General features: G+C 60.5%; 2 protein-coding genes across 2 annotated transcripts; both read left to right on the plus strand.

The window, feature by feature from the left end:
• Window positions 1-198: 198 nt before the first annotated feature.
• On the plus strand, window positions 199-7,604 carry PSMD3 (proteasome 26S subunit, non-ATPase 3). The gene is made up of 12 exons (XM_063178868.1): window positions 199-385; window positions 1,654-1,844; window positions 3,040-3,177; window positions 3,318-3,454; window positions 4,289-4,479; window positions 4,648-4,751; window positions 6,028-6,142; window positions 6,271-6,390; window positions 6,470-6,573; window positions 6,775-6,930; window positions 7,025-7,075; window positions 7,160-7,604. The coding sequence occupies exons 1-12, from the start codon at window positions 214-216 to the stop codon at window positions 7,235-7,237; spliced, it is 1,557 nt and encodes a 518-aa protein (XP_063034938.1). The 5' UTR covers window positions 199-213; the 3' UTR covers window positions 7,238-7,604.
• A 2,270-nt stretch (window positions 7,605-9,874) lies between these two features.
• On the plus strand, window positions 9,875-12,202 carry CSF3 (colony stimulating factor 3). Its single transcript, XM_063179086.1, has 5 exons — window positions 9,875-9,890; window positions 10,396-10,565; window positions 10,868-10,975; window positions 11,096-11,242; window positions 12,032-12,202. The coding sequence occupies exons 1-5, from the start codon at window positions 9,875-9,877 to the stop codon at window positions 12,200-12,202; spliced, it is 612 nt and encodes a 203-aa protein (XP_063035156.1).
• Window positions 12,203-13,864: the final 1,662 nt, after the last annotated feature.

A 13,864-nucleotide genomic window follows, 5' to 3' on the forward strand; every position in this document is an offset into this window, starting at 1 on the left:
TCTACGAGCGAAGACGGAAACGCCCGAGAGCGTCGCGAAACTCCACGAGCGGCCGCGACGGAACTCCCCGAGCGGTGCCCGAGCCATCCGAAAGCGCGACGGAACAACCCGAGCGAGGGCGGAAACTGACGAGCGAAAGGCGGAAGGAGACGATCGTGTGTCGCTCGTCGCTCGGCTGGTCGCGCCTGGCGGCCCGTTGTGCAGTGTCACGCCATGAAGCAGGACGGCGCGTCCCGCCGCCGCGGCGACAAGGCCAAGGCACCCCCGGAGGGACCCCCGCCCGCACCCCCCGACGTCGAGATGCACGAGGAGGCGGCGCCGGTGGCCCCCGAGGCGGGCGGAGAGCGGCAGCCGCAGCGGGAGCTGGACGCGATCACGCTGGAGGGTGAGGGGGGGGTGTTGTTGTAATGGGGGTGGCTGTGGGGATGAGGGGGGACTGAGGGGGTTGAAGGGGGCCTGGCACAGATTGGGGGTGTTGGAGGGGGGGATTGGGGGGAGGTACAGGAAGCCTTGAGGGGGTCAGGGTGGGGGTATGTGAGGGGGGGGTGAGAAAAGGTGATGGAGGAGGGGAATGGTGAGATCAGTGCTGGGGGCTCTGAGGGAAAGAGAAATGAGAGCTGAGTTTAGGGTAGGGGACACTTTGGGGAGAGGGAAAGGGAGAGGGGAGGTGTGTTTGGGGGGGTGTCAGTACAAGGAAGGGGGTTTAGGGAGGGAAATGGAGACGGGAGCTGTGTTTTCTGTGCGGGAGACACTGGAGAAGGGTGTTTGGGGCGGTGTGTGAGGGAAAGGAAGGGGGAGGTTGGTTTTGGGGTCACTGAAGAATGGGGGATGGAATTGTGTTTTGGGGCCATCACTGTAGAAGGGAATTGTGAGGGTGAGGGCGTGTTTGGGGACAGACTGTGAGGGACAGGGGGGCTGCTGTGCTGGGACCCCATGGTGATGCAGAGGGAGAAAACTCTGCAAGGGCCTCTCCACCGCCCTGCTCCAAACAGGGCAGGTGGGACACTGGGGACACCAAGGGCATGGGCAGAACAGCAGGACAGGGCGAGGGGGCAGCCCTGGGATTTGGGCTGAGGGGTGTCCGTGTGTACCCCCACAGACATCAAGGAGCACGTGAAGCTCCAAACAGGGCAGGTGGGATCACTGGGGACACCAAGGGCACAGCCCTGGGATTTGGGCTGAGGGGTGTCCGTGTGTGCCCCCACAGACATCAAGGAGCACGTGAAGCTCCAAACAGGGCAGGTGGGACACTGGGGACACCAAGGGCAGCTCAGAACAGGGCAAGGGGACAGCCCTGGCTTTGCTCAGGGGTGCTGCTGGCAGAGGATTTTTCCCCCATAGACATCAAGGAGCACGTGAAGCTCCAAACAGGGCAGGTGGGGTCACTGGGGACACCAAGGGCATGGGCTGAGGGGGCTCAGAGCAGCAGGACAGGGCAAGGGGACAGCCCTGGGATTTGGGCCGAGGGGTGTCTGTGTGTGCCCCCACAGACATCAAGGAGAGCGTGAAGCTCCAAACAGGGCAGGTGGGATCCCTGGGGACACCAAGGGCGTGGGCAGAGGCACATCAGAACAGCAGGACAGGGCGAGGGGACAGCCCTGGCTGTGCTGGCAGAGGGTTTGGGCTGAGGGGTGTCCCTCTGTGCCCCCACAGACATCAAGGAGCACGTGAAGCAGCTGGAGAAGGCGGTGTCGGGGAAGGAGCCGCGCTACGTCCTGAGGGCCCTGCGGGCTCTGCCCTCCACCTCGCGCCGCCTCAACCCCAACGTGCTGCACAAGGCCATCCACGGCTTCTTCACCTCCAACTGCACTGTCAGGGACTTCCTGCTGGGGTTCCTGGAGGAGGTAGGGACACCTGCTGCCCTCCCCTCTGCCCTGCTCTGCTGACAGCCCCCTACCCCCTGTAGAATTCTCTCTGCCCGCAGAGACCAACCGAGGACTTCCCCAGGCATTTTCCTGTGGGAAAATCAGAGAAAAGAGTGAGAAACAATTCTTATCTGCACTTGCTGCACCTGTTGTTGTGCACGTGTGGGATGTGTCATGGAGGTTGTTTACCAAAGGGGGATTTCTTGGTTAGACACTGGTGATGGTGTTTAGTTTAAAGTTTTAGTTAAAAACTGGTCAGAATTATCATTTAAAAAGAATGACCACTTAAGTCAAAGCTGTATCAGACTGTCTATAAAGGTGATGAGCTTCTTAATAAGTATAGTATAATAGAATAGAATAAAACAATTGACCAGCCTTCTGCAATCATAAATAATGCTAATTATTACCCAGCTGGGAGCCTGCAACAATGCTGCCCCAGCACAGGAAGGATGTGGAGGTGTAGGAGTGAATCCAGAGGATAATCAAAGGGATGGAGCAGCTCAGCTGTGAGGAAGGACAGGGAGAATTGGGATTTTTCAGCCTTGTGGAGGTGTAGGAGTGAATCCAGAGGCTATTCAAAGGGATGGAGCAGCGCAACTGTGAGAAATGACAAGGAGAATTTGGATTGTTCACCCTGAAGAAAAGAAGGTTTAGGGGTGAGCTTATTGTGGCCTCCCAGTATCTGAAGAAGCAACAGGAAAGATGGAGAGGGAATATTTACAAGGGCTTGGGGTGACAGGACAAGGGGAAATGGCTTGCCACTGACAGAGGGTGGGTTTAGATGGGATATTGGCCAGAAATTCTTCCCTGTGAGGGCAGTGAAGCACCAGAATGGATTTCCCAGGAAAGTTGTGGCTGCCCCATGCCTGGAAGTGTCCATGGCTGGGTTGGACAAGGCTGGGAAAAACCTCATTTAGTGGAAGGTGGCAGGGTAGGGATGAATTGAAGGCCCCTCCAACTCAAAAAGCCTGGTATTCCACGATTCTTTCCCTCTCCAAATAGCCTCTGGAGTAGGGCAGTGGGGTCTGGGGACACTGGGGATGAGCAGCCCCTCTGCTCAGACACAGATGTGAGCAGGGACAGGTCCTTGCAGTCCTGGGCTGGCTGCTGTCACACCTGCAGCAGAGCTGTCTCCACACAGGGACAGTGATCCCCAATTTCTCTCTCCCCTCAGTCCATGGACACAGAAGCTGAGCTGCAATTCCGCCCAAGGACAGGGAAAGCAGCCTCAGCCCCTCTCCTGCCAGAGGTGGAGGCTTACCTGCAGCTGCTGCTCGTCATCTACCTGATGAACAGCAAGAGGTACCCCGAGGTGAGACCCTGAGCCATCCCCTGCCTCTGCCCCTTGCTGTCCCTCATCCCAGCAGTGCTTGCTTGTTCCCCACAGCCCGGGTGGTCTCTGCCCCTCCTGGGATCAATCCCCCTGCTCTGACCTCCCTTGCTGTCCCTCAGGCTCAGAAGGTGTCCGATGACCTGATGCAGAAGATCAGCTCCCAGAACCGCCGGGCCCTGGACCTGGTGGTGGCCAAGTGCTACTACTACCACTCCCGCATCTACGAATTCCTCAACAAACTCGACGTGGTCCGGAGGTGGGGTGGCTGTTCCTGAGCTTGATCCCCCTGTTTTCCTCCTTCTTTTTGTGGGAAGAGCTTGATCCCCCTGTTTTCCTCCCTCTTTTTGTGGGAAGAGCTTGATCCCTCTGGTTTTGTCCCTCTACTTGTGAGGGGCTGTCCCTGAGCTTGATCCCCCTGTTTTCCTCCCTCTTTTTATGGATGGTTGTCCTGGATTTGATTCCCCTGTTTTCCTCCCTCTTCCTGTGAGGGGCTGTCCCTGAGCTTGATCCCCGTGTTTTCCTCCCTTTTTTTGTGGATGGCTGTCCCTGAGCTTTATCCTTTTGTTTTCCTCCCTCTTTTTGTGGGAAGAGTTTGATCCTCCTGTTTTCCTCCCTCTTTTTGTGGAGGGCTGTCCCTGATTTGATCCCCTTGTTTTCCTCCCTCTTTTTATGGACGGCTGTCCCGGATTTGATCCCCCCTGTTTTCCTCTCTCTTCCTGTGGGAAGAGCTTGATCCCCCTGTTTTCCTCCCTCTTTTTGTGGGAAGAGCTTGATCCCCCTGTTTTCCTCCCTCTTTTTGTGGATGGCTGTCCCTGAGCTTTATCCTTTTGTTTTCCTCCCTCTTTTTGTGGGAAGAGCTTGATCCCCCCCTGTTTTCCTCCCTCTTTTTGTGGGAAGAGTTTGATCCCCTTGTTTTCCTCCCTCTTTTTATGGAGGGCTGTCCCGGATTTGATCCCCCCTGTTTTCCTCTCTCTTCCTGTGGGAAGAGCTTGATCCCCCTGTTTTCCTCCCTCTTTTTGTGGAGGGCTGTCCCTGATTTTGATCCCCCTGTTTTCCTCCCTGTTCCCTGACTCCCTGTCCCACCCCACAGCTTCCTGCACGCCCGCCTCCGCACGGCCACGCTGCGCCACGACGCCGACGGCCAGGCCACGCTCCTGAACCTGCTCCTGAGGAATTACCTCCACTACAACCTCTACGACCAGGCTGAAAAACTCGTCTCCAAATCCGTGTTCCCCGAGCAGGCCAACAACAACGAGTGGGCTCGGTACCTGTACTACACAGGTGAGCGGGGCTCGGCGCCTCTGCCCTGCCTCCCGGCACCTCCGCTTCCTCAGAGAACCCCTTTGATCAGCTGGAGGTGGGGCTTCCAGGCAGGATTTGGAGCCCCATCCGTGTAGGTCAGGTTGGATTCACTGGGTGGCTTTCCCCACCCGCCCCGTGTGGGCGCAGGGCGGATCAAGGCCATCCAGCTGGAGTACTCGGAGGCGCGGCGCACCATGACCAACGCCCTGCGCAAGGCCCCGCAGCACACGGCCGTGGGCTTCAAGCAGACGGTGAGTGAGGAGGGGGCAGGAGCCCCCTGGCTTGGGGCTGAGAGCCCTCGGGGTTGGGATCTCACAGGGGTTGGTTGTGGGACCTTCTGGGATGTCAGGCGCTGTGGAATTTGGGTTGGGAGCTCCAGGGTTTGGGACCTTCTGGGATGTCAGACCCCATGGAATTTGGTTTGGGAGCTCCCAGGTTTGGGACGTTCTGGGATGTCAGACCCCATGGAATTTGAGTTGGGATCTCCAAGATTTGGGACCTTCTGGGATGTCAGACCCCATGGAATTTGGGTTGGGAACTACCAGGTTTGGGAGCTCCCAGGTTTGGGACCTTCTGGGATGTCAGACTCCATGGAATTTGGTTTGGGAGCTCCCAGGTTTGGGACCTTCTGGGATGTCAGACTCCATGGAATTTGGTTTGGGAGCTCCCAGGTTTGGGACGTTCTGGGATGTCAGACCCCATGGAATTTGGTTTGGGAGCTCCCAGGTTTGGGACGTTCTGGGATGTCAGACCCCATGGAATTTGAGTTGGGATCTCCAAGATTTGGGACCTTCTGGGATGTCAGACCCCATGGAATTTGGGTTGGGAACTCCAGGGTTTGGGACCTTCTGGGATGTCAGACGCCATGGAGTTTAGTTTGGGATCTCCAAGATTTGGGATCTTCTGGGATGTCAGACCCCATGGAATTTGGGTTGGGAACTGCCAGGTTTGGGACCTCCTGGGATGTCAGACCCCATGGAATTTGGTTTGGGATCTCCCAGGTTTGGGATCTCACAGGGCTTGGATGTGGGACCTTCTAGGATGTCAGGCCCCATGGAGTTTAGTTGGAGTTTAGTTTGGGATCTCCCAGGTTTGGGACCTCCTTGGATGTCAGATCCCTTGGGATTTGGGACTTCCTAGGATCAGGTCCAGGGCTCCCCAGGGTTGGGCTCCCCGGGGACGGTTCTGGGATCTCCCAGGCTTGGCACCTTCCAGGATGAGATCTGGGAGCCCCCAGGGTTGGGCTCTGCAGGGACAGGTGTGGGATCTCCCAGGGTCAGGCCCCATGGGGACAGGTTTGGGAGCTCCCAGGGTGTTGGGCCCTGCAGGGATGATGAGTGCAGGACCTCCCAGGTTTGGAACTTCCCAGGGACAAATCTGTGACCTTCCAGGCCCCACAGGGACAGGAATGGGTTTGGGATCTCCTGGAGTCTTGTGCCCCACGGGGATGGGTGCAAGACCTCTTGGAGTGCACAGGGACAGTTTCAGGCCCCGTCGGGACTCACTCAGAGTCTTGCTGTGCCCCAGGTGCACAAGCTGCTCATCGTGGTGGAGCTGCTCCTCGGGGAGATCCCGGACAGGCTCCAGTTCCGGCAGCCCTCGCTCAAGCGCTCGCTCATGCCCTACTTCCTGCTGACCCAGGGTATGGCTGCCCACCCCTGTCCGTCTGTCCTTCCTGCAGGGTCAGGGGATCATGGAATATCTTCAGTGGGAAGGGACCCAGTGGGAATTCCCTTTCTCCTTCCCCCGTTCCCACCTTCTTCCCTCCAGCCGTCAGGACAGGGAACCTGGCCAAGTTCAACCAAGTCCTTGACCAGTTTGGGGACAAGTTCCAGGCTGATGGCACCTACACCCTGATCATTCGGCTGAGGCACAACGTCATCAAGACAGGTAGGAGGGGAGGGTGTTTGGGGACCCCCAGCAGGCTGGGGCAGGCCTGGGGGCTGCATCCCCTTCCCTTGTCCTGCAGGTGTCCGCATGATCAGCCTCTCCTACTCGCGCATCTCCCTGGCTGACATCGCCCAGAAGCTGCAGCTGGACAGCCCCGAGGACGCCGAGTTCATCGTTGCCAAGGTACCAGCACAGGGAATCCCATCCCTGTGGGATGTGCCCACAGCACAGCCTCCACCCTGCCCCGTTCCCCCACACCCCTCCCTGCAGCACCGCTGGGTTTGGGTTGAGGCTCCTCCAGACTGGAGAGCTGGGGGACGCTCAGGGGACTCTGTGTGAGCCCTTGGGGACATCCCATGCCCTGCCCCGTGCCCGGGCTCGCAGGCCATCCGGGACGGCGTGATCGAGGCCAGCATCAACCACGAGAAGGGCTACGTGCAGTCCAAGGAGATGATCGACATCTACTCCACACGGGAGCCCCAGCTGGCCTTCCACCAGCGCATCTCCTTCTGCCTCGACATCCACAACATGTCCGTGAAGGTGAGCACAGCCTGTCCCCGGCTCCCTGGTGGGGACAGCAGGACGTGGCTCAGGGCTGGCTCAGCTCTGAGCTGCTCCTCTTCTTTTTCTCCAGGCCATGAGGTTCCCACCCAAATCGTACAACAAGGACTTGGAATCTGCAGAGGTGAGATCTCTGCGGCCACCACGGCCACGGGAAGGATGTGGCTCCTGTCCCCAGCTGCCACCAACCTCGGCCTTTGCTTTCCAGGAGCGCCGGGAGCGTGAGCAGCAGGACCTGGAGTTTGCCAAGGAGATGGCAGAGGACGATGACGATGGCTTCCCGTGACCCTGGGCCCTGGCTGTGCTTTTTTATTTGTCCCTTGGACAGATGGTGGCTGAGCAGGGCCCTCCGTCCCCCCCAGACCCCCTTTTATAAATCCCTGCATGTCTGTACTGTGGGAGGGGACACAGGGGGTTCCCTGGGCCCACACCCCCTGACCACCTGCACTTGTGGTGGGACCCCCTCCCCAATAAAACATCCTTCAAAGGATCCCTGTGGTGACATCGGAGCCGATGCCGGGGGGCAGCGAGGGGAGCGGGGCTGGAGGGAGCAGGAGTGGGGTCTCCACTGGTGCCCTCCCAGCTCCCACAACGGGGTCAAACTTTGTTAAACTTCAATTATGACTTTTAAAATAAAAGATGGAAAAACACCAGCCCAAGTGGCTTCTGCTGTGGGTTTGTTGGGATGGGGAAGGGGCATGGGGATGGTTTGGGGTCTCTGCTCTCTCTCTCTCTCTGGGGCAAGGCACCAGAGATGGGACTGGAGCTGGTCAGGCCATCCTGGGGGACTGGAGCTTTGTCTCAGTGGTGCTGGGAGTGGTCCCAGCAGCTCCAGGATGGTATCCCAGGAGGATTCCACTGAAAAAGGCACAGAGCCCCCCACAACACCAACCCTGGGGGTTGATGGGGACAGGGGACATGCAGCCACTCCAGGTGGCTCCCATCAGCATCTGGGATGAGTTCTCTGAGAAAATCTGGGAATCTCCCAGCCCCGCCCATGCCGGGATGGCAGCCAGGGCTGCAGGTCAAGAGTGGGGCTGTCCCAGCCCATTCCCGCTCTGGGGGAGACCAGAGAAGGCAAGAGCCCAGCCAGGGGGGCTGGGGCTGGGGACACAGGGACATCCCAGGAGCACTGGGCAGCTGGCAGATGCCAGGAAGGGGCTGAGGGTGCCCAGGTTGGGCCCCAGGAAGAGGAAGGGCGGCCACGAGGCTGAAGCAGAACAGGGTGGGTTCTTGGAACAGCCCCCCTGGACCGAGCAGCTCCAGCCCCATGGTGGGGGTTTGCTGGGCCATCTCCTCCCCCCAACACCCCCAGTTCCTTATCTGAAACCACTTCCTTCCCTGGAAAGCTGACAGGGCCTTTGGGCACTGATTCAACCCCCCCACGCTGCCAGCACAATTCCTGAAAGCACCATCCTGCTGAGAGGGCAGATCCTCACCCTCTGGGCTGGTCCTGTGGGTGCCCGGACTGAGGGGACCACCCTGAGCCCCTCAATGGCCACCAGGGTGGGGACAGGCAGAGCTGGAGGGGCTGTTTCTCCCAAAAATCCCATTTGCAGAGTGCTGGCAAGGTCCTCTCACACACCCAGAGGGCAGAACGTTTAGTGCTGCCAGGTTCCAAGGGAGGTCAGCAGTAATTTTCAGAGTTCACACCTGGCTGTGCCAGGAAGGCTCTGCTTGGTACTCATGGATTGGCTGCAGCTGATGGGGGTTTATTTCCCAGCTGGAGGCAGAAACTTCCAGGACTTCCAGCTTCTGGGAGTGGTGCTGTGGCTGTACCCCACAAACTGTACCCCACAAATTACCCCACTGGGTGCATGGCCCATCCCAGTGCCCGCCAATATCTGCAGCTTGCAGAAACCAGGTTCTCTGTCCCCATCCCTGTTCCCATCCCCATCGCCGTCCCCACAGCCCCCAGGAGGGCAGCGATGGGACCCAGCCGGGGGTCAGGGGTGCAGGATGAGCCTCCCCTGCCCAGTCCTGCCCTGGGCTCACCCTGGCCGGGGCTGTGAGGGGAGCGGGCGCCTCCCGTGCCCCGGGCAGCCCGTGCCGAGCCCGAGCCGGCCAGCTGGCACCCGGCCAGCAGATCCTGGAAGGACTTGCGGGAACAGACACGAGCCAAAATTCCCTCGTACACGCAACGGGGCCGGGAGCAGCCAGCCCGTGCCAAGGGCTGCCCTGGAAGCCTCTTCCCCGCAGGGCCACAGGGGGGGTTTGGGGTCAGCCCGATGGGGCCGGTGCTTGGCGCTGCACTGGGCACAACCCGGCCCCACAGCGCCCAGCAGGGCAGGATCCGGCCCCGTGGTGCTGCCCCAGGGAGCCACAGCCCTGGGCACCTGCCTGGACCGGGTCTCACTGCAGTTGGTGCCACCGCCGTGAAGGTCACAGTGCCAGCACCCACCCTGGTGTGTGGGGCAGCTGCCAGGGGGTGCTGCCCACCTGGCCGGGCATGGGGACAACCCCAGAGTGACAGCAGCAGCGAGAAGCCACCATCCCCTTGGCCGATCGCCTGCGAGTGACCCTGTGAGTGACCCCGCACATGACCCTGCTGTGCTGAGCTCTGGCACACCTGGCCAGCGTGGTGGGCACCCGGCGAGCAGGTTAATGAGTCACCGAGGCACCTCCTGCCCCACTGCCCGGGCAGCACCGGGGGCTGCAGCCACACCGAGGGGCACCGCTGCCCACCGGCCCCGGAAAGCCCGGGCTGAGGCCGCGGCCGAGCACCCGGTCCGGGAGATTTGCATGCTGTGATTAAGGCAGTGAAGCAATCGCGCTGTTGCCTCATCGGTGAGAATCCCCGGGACCCATGTGCGCTATAAATGCCACCCGATCAATGAACAGCCAGGCAGGAGCGAGAGGAGCCGAGCCGGGCTGGGCAGGGCCGCGCTGCACAGAGGAGGAGACACCGAGCCGGGCACCCACCATGTGCTTCCTCACCCGTGAGTAGCCACGCAGCACCCCCATCTCCCACTGCTCCCATTGCACCCGCTTCCCCTGCTGCTCCTGTTACACCCAAACCACCCCTAAAATCCACTTTGCCCACAGCACCCATTGCCCCCACAACCACAGCTCCCACTGCTCCCATTGCCCCCAAACCAGCCCTGAAACCCACTTTGCCCACAGCACCCACTGCCCCCACAACCACAGCACCCACTGCTCCCACTGCCCCCAAACCACCCCTAAAACCCACTTTGCCCACAGCACCCACTGCCCCCAGAGCACCCCTAAACTCACCCTACCTGTAGCACCTGCTGCACCCACACATCCAGAGCCCTCTGCTGCTGCCTTTGGCACTGGGGGCACTGGTGTCTCTCCCCTTTTGGGGTCTCTGCCCTGTGCCCAGGCCACACTGCCGCTGCCACCATCCCCAGGGTGGTCCTGGTTGCTGAGCCCATCCTGGCTGTGCGGCTCCATGGGGTGGGCACTGAGCTGCTGTCCCCACAGGTGGGCTGGCACTGCTGCTGGCTGTGCTGCTGTGGGCACCGTGGTGGGCGCTGCACGGGGCACCGCTGACCGAGCTCTCAGGGGACCAGGACTTCCAGCTCTTCCTGCAGAGGAACCTCGAGTTCACCCGCAAGATCCGCGGGGACGTGGCTGCGCTGCAGCGCCTGGTGGTGAGTCCCACACGCTGCCGAGGGGGGACGGCAGCTGCTGCGAGGTCACAGATAAGGTGACCCCCTCCCTGCCCTTATCAATACCGCAGGGCCAGGAGCCAGCAGTGTCCCCTGCACTGCCCAAGGCTCAGCCCCGGGGTGTTGGGGCACCCACCGGGGACATGTGGTGACCCTCCTGGGTACACAACAGCCACACCTCCGTCCCCACGGCACCGGCTCCACACAGCTCTGGGATGGGATGTTGGGGGTGCTGGGTGTGTCGGGGTCCTCTGGTATCCTCACCTTGTCCCCTTTGTCCGCAGTGTGACACCCTCCAGCTGTGCAAGGAAGAGGAGCTGCTGCTGGTGCGGCAGGACCTGGAGGTCGCGCAGGCGCCGCTGGAGCAGTGCCACAAACGCACCTTCCAGGCAGTGAGTGCGGGCAGCCCACCCCTGCCACGAGCTGCTCGCGGCTCAGGCCACCCCAGAGCCTCCGTGTCTTGGTGGCCAGGCCATGCCCAAGCCCCACTGACCATGCCATGCCCACCACAGGAGACCTGCTTCAGCCAGATCCGTGCCGGCCTCCGCGTCTACCACGGCTCTCTGGCCACCATCCGTGCCCTGCTGCCCGGGCACGCTGGGCTGGTGGACACCCTGCAGCTGGACATGGCCAACCTGTCCTCCAACATCCAGCAGCAGGTGAGGGGGCAAAGGGGGGGACTTTGTGGGGACGGGTGGGTAAAGCAGGGGCTGCATGCCAAAGGAGGGGTGGGCACGATGGGGGCTGCATGCCAAAGGAGGGGTGGGCACGATGGGGGCTGCATCCCAAAGGAAGGGTGGGAATGGTGGGGGCTGTATCCCAAGAGATGGGTGGGCATGGCAGGGGCTGCATTCACAAGATTTGGTGGGAATGGTGGGGGCTGTATCCCAAGAGATGGGTGGGCATGGCAGGGGCTGCATTCACATGGCAGGGGTTGTATTCACAGGGATGGGTGGGCATGGCAGGGGTTCTATCCCAAGAGATGGGTGGGCACCATGGGGGCTGCATTCACAAGGATGGGTGGGCGTGGCAGGGGCTGCATTCACAAGGATCAGTGGGCATGACAGGGGTTGTATTCACAGGATTTGGTGGGCATGGTGGGAGCTGTATCCCAAGAGATGGGTGGGCATGGCAGGGGCTGCATTCACAGGATTTGGTGGGCATGGTGGGAGCTGTATCCCAAGAGATGGGTGGGCATGGTAGGGGCTGCATTCACATGGCAGGGGCTGCATTCACAAGGATGGGTGGGCAGGGCAGGGTCTGTACCCCAAGAAATGGGTGGGCATGGTAGGTAGGGGTTGTATTCACAAGGATGGGTGGGCAGGGTGGGAGCTGTACCCCAAGAAATGGGTGGGCACGGTGGGATTTACATGCCCGCGAAGGGCACACTGGGGCAGGGGGGCATCTCCAAGCCTGGAGCTGACGCCTCTGCCTCTGCCTGGCTGCAGATGGAGGACCTGGGCCTGGCCACGGTGACGTACCCCACAGAGAACCAGGACCCCGTGCCCACCTTCTCCTCCCAATTCCACCACCAAGTCGGCGGCTTCTTCATCCTGGCCAACTTCCAGCGGTTCCTGGAGACGGCGTACCGGGCACTGCGGCACCTCGCCAGCCTCTGACCCCTGCCTGTGGATGTCCCACCCGAGGGACATCCCGGGAGCACCCCATTCCCTGCTTATTTAATATTTATGGCTATTTAATATTTATCTGTCTGGGGATGCTCCCCCTGCCAGGGGATCCCGCCGTGGATCCGTGCACAGGTCCCTGTGCAGCATCACCCTTGTTTAATATTTAAACACAAGCGTATCTCTGCTACGAGGTTCTGGAGCTGGGCTGAGCCCCCACAGCTGCTGCTGGCGCTGCCCGTGCCTCAGTTTCCCCATGGCTCACACTGCTGGCGCTGCTGCATCATCCCAGGGGAAAACATCCCAGGATGAGGATGCTCCAGAGCAGCATCTCCCTGTCTGGGCTGCAGCCTGCAGGGACACATCTGATGGGTGTTATTTCTAGTAATTAATATTTATTAGCCATTAAGGAGGGAGGGGAGGGGAGATGCAGCAGCCTCACCAGGATGAGGCTTTTCTGGGGAGCCCCAGCACTTTGGGGAGCTGCATCTCTGCTCTGTCCCCCTTCCCTGCTAAACTCAGAGCTCTTATTGCAGTTTTAACTTATTTGTGTCCATCTCTGGCCGGAAGGAGCCACTTGGACACATTCCCACCCTCCTGAGCCTGACGCAGCCCCAGTCCCGTGGTTGTGTGGGAGCTCTGGGCGTGGGGGGTTTTGTACTGTATTTATTGCTGCAGCTGGGTGAGCCCCAAGAAACACCCGCTTTTTTTTTCTACGTGATAAAAATGGAAATAAACTCTATTTTTGCACTCTCTCTCTCTCTCTCTCTCTCTCTCTGTTCCTCTGTCTCCTGCTTGCGTGGGAGGGAGGCAGAGTGGCCGGGCTGTGGGGACACAGGGACAGAGACGGGAGGGATGAGGGAATGGGACTTTGGGGCTGTGGCTGCTGGTGTCAGCTCAGAAAGATGAAATGCAGCCCCCCCAGTGCCCCCACCCCACAGCCTGAGCCCGCTGAGGGTCCCGAGATGCTGTGGGGTGGCCACTTCCTCCCACACCCACAGGGCTGCTTGGGCAAGAGCCGATTCCTAGAAAGCTCTGGAAGCCACCCACGCCTGCCCAGGGCACCAGAGCTGCTTTGTGGGCTCATCCCGGGGCTGGTGGCACTGGGGGTCCCCAACCACCCTGGTGCTGCTGCTGTGACACAGGGAATCTGCCCGGGGATGTGCCAGGAGCCCTCCCAGTGCCCACGGATGTGCCATGGTGGGAGGAGGCTTTCAGCAGTGAGGAAGGCAGAGTGGATGGACAATGTGGATGAGCAATGTCAGGGGAGCCCTGGGCATCTCCCTTGCCCTAGAAAGCCCCTAAGGGCACCCCCAGCCTCTCCCCAATGGGTGTTTGCCCACCCTGGGCTGTCCCAGCTTCACCAGCCCCATTTCCTGCCATGGCACTGGGAGTCCCCAACCACCCTTGTGCTGCTGCTGTGACACAGAGAATCTGCCCAGGGATGTGCCAGGAGCCCTCCCAGAGCCCAGGGATGTGCCAGGAGCCCTTCCAGAACCCAGGGATACTCCAGGAACCATCCCAGAGCCCTCCCAGAGCCCAGGGATGTGCCAGGAGCCCTTCCAGAACCCAGGGATGTGCCAGGAGCCCTCCCAGAGCCCAGGGATGTGCCACGTGGTGGGAGGAGGCTTTCATCAGTGAGGAAGAGCGGATGGA

Source organism: Melospiza melodia, chromosome 30 (genome assembly GCF_035770615.1).
Source record: "Melospiza melodia melodia isolate bMelMel2 chromosome 30, bMelMel2.pri, whole genome shotgun sequence".
NCBI lineage: Eukaryota > Metazoa > Chordata > Aves > Passeriformes > Passerellidae > Melospiza > Melospiza melodia.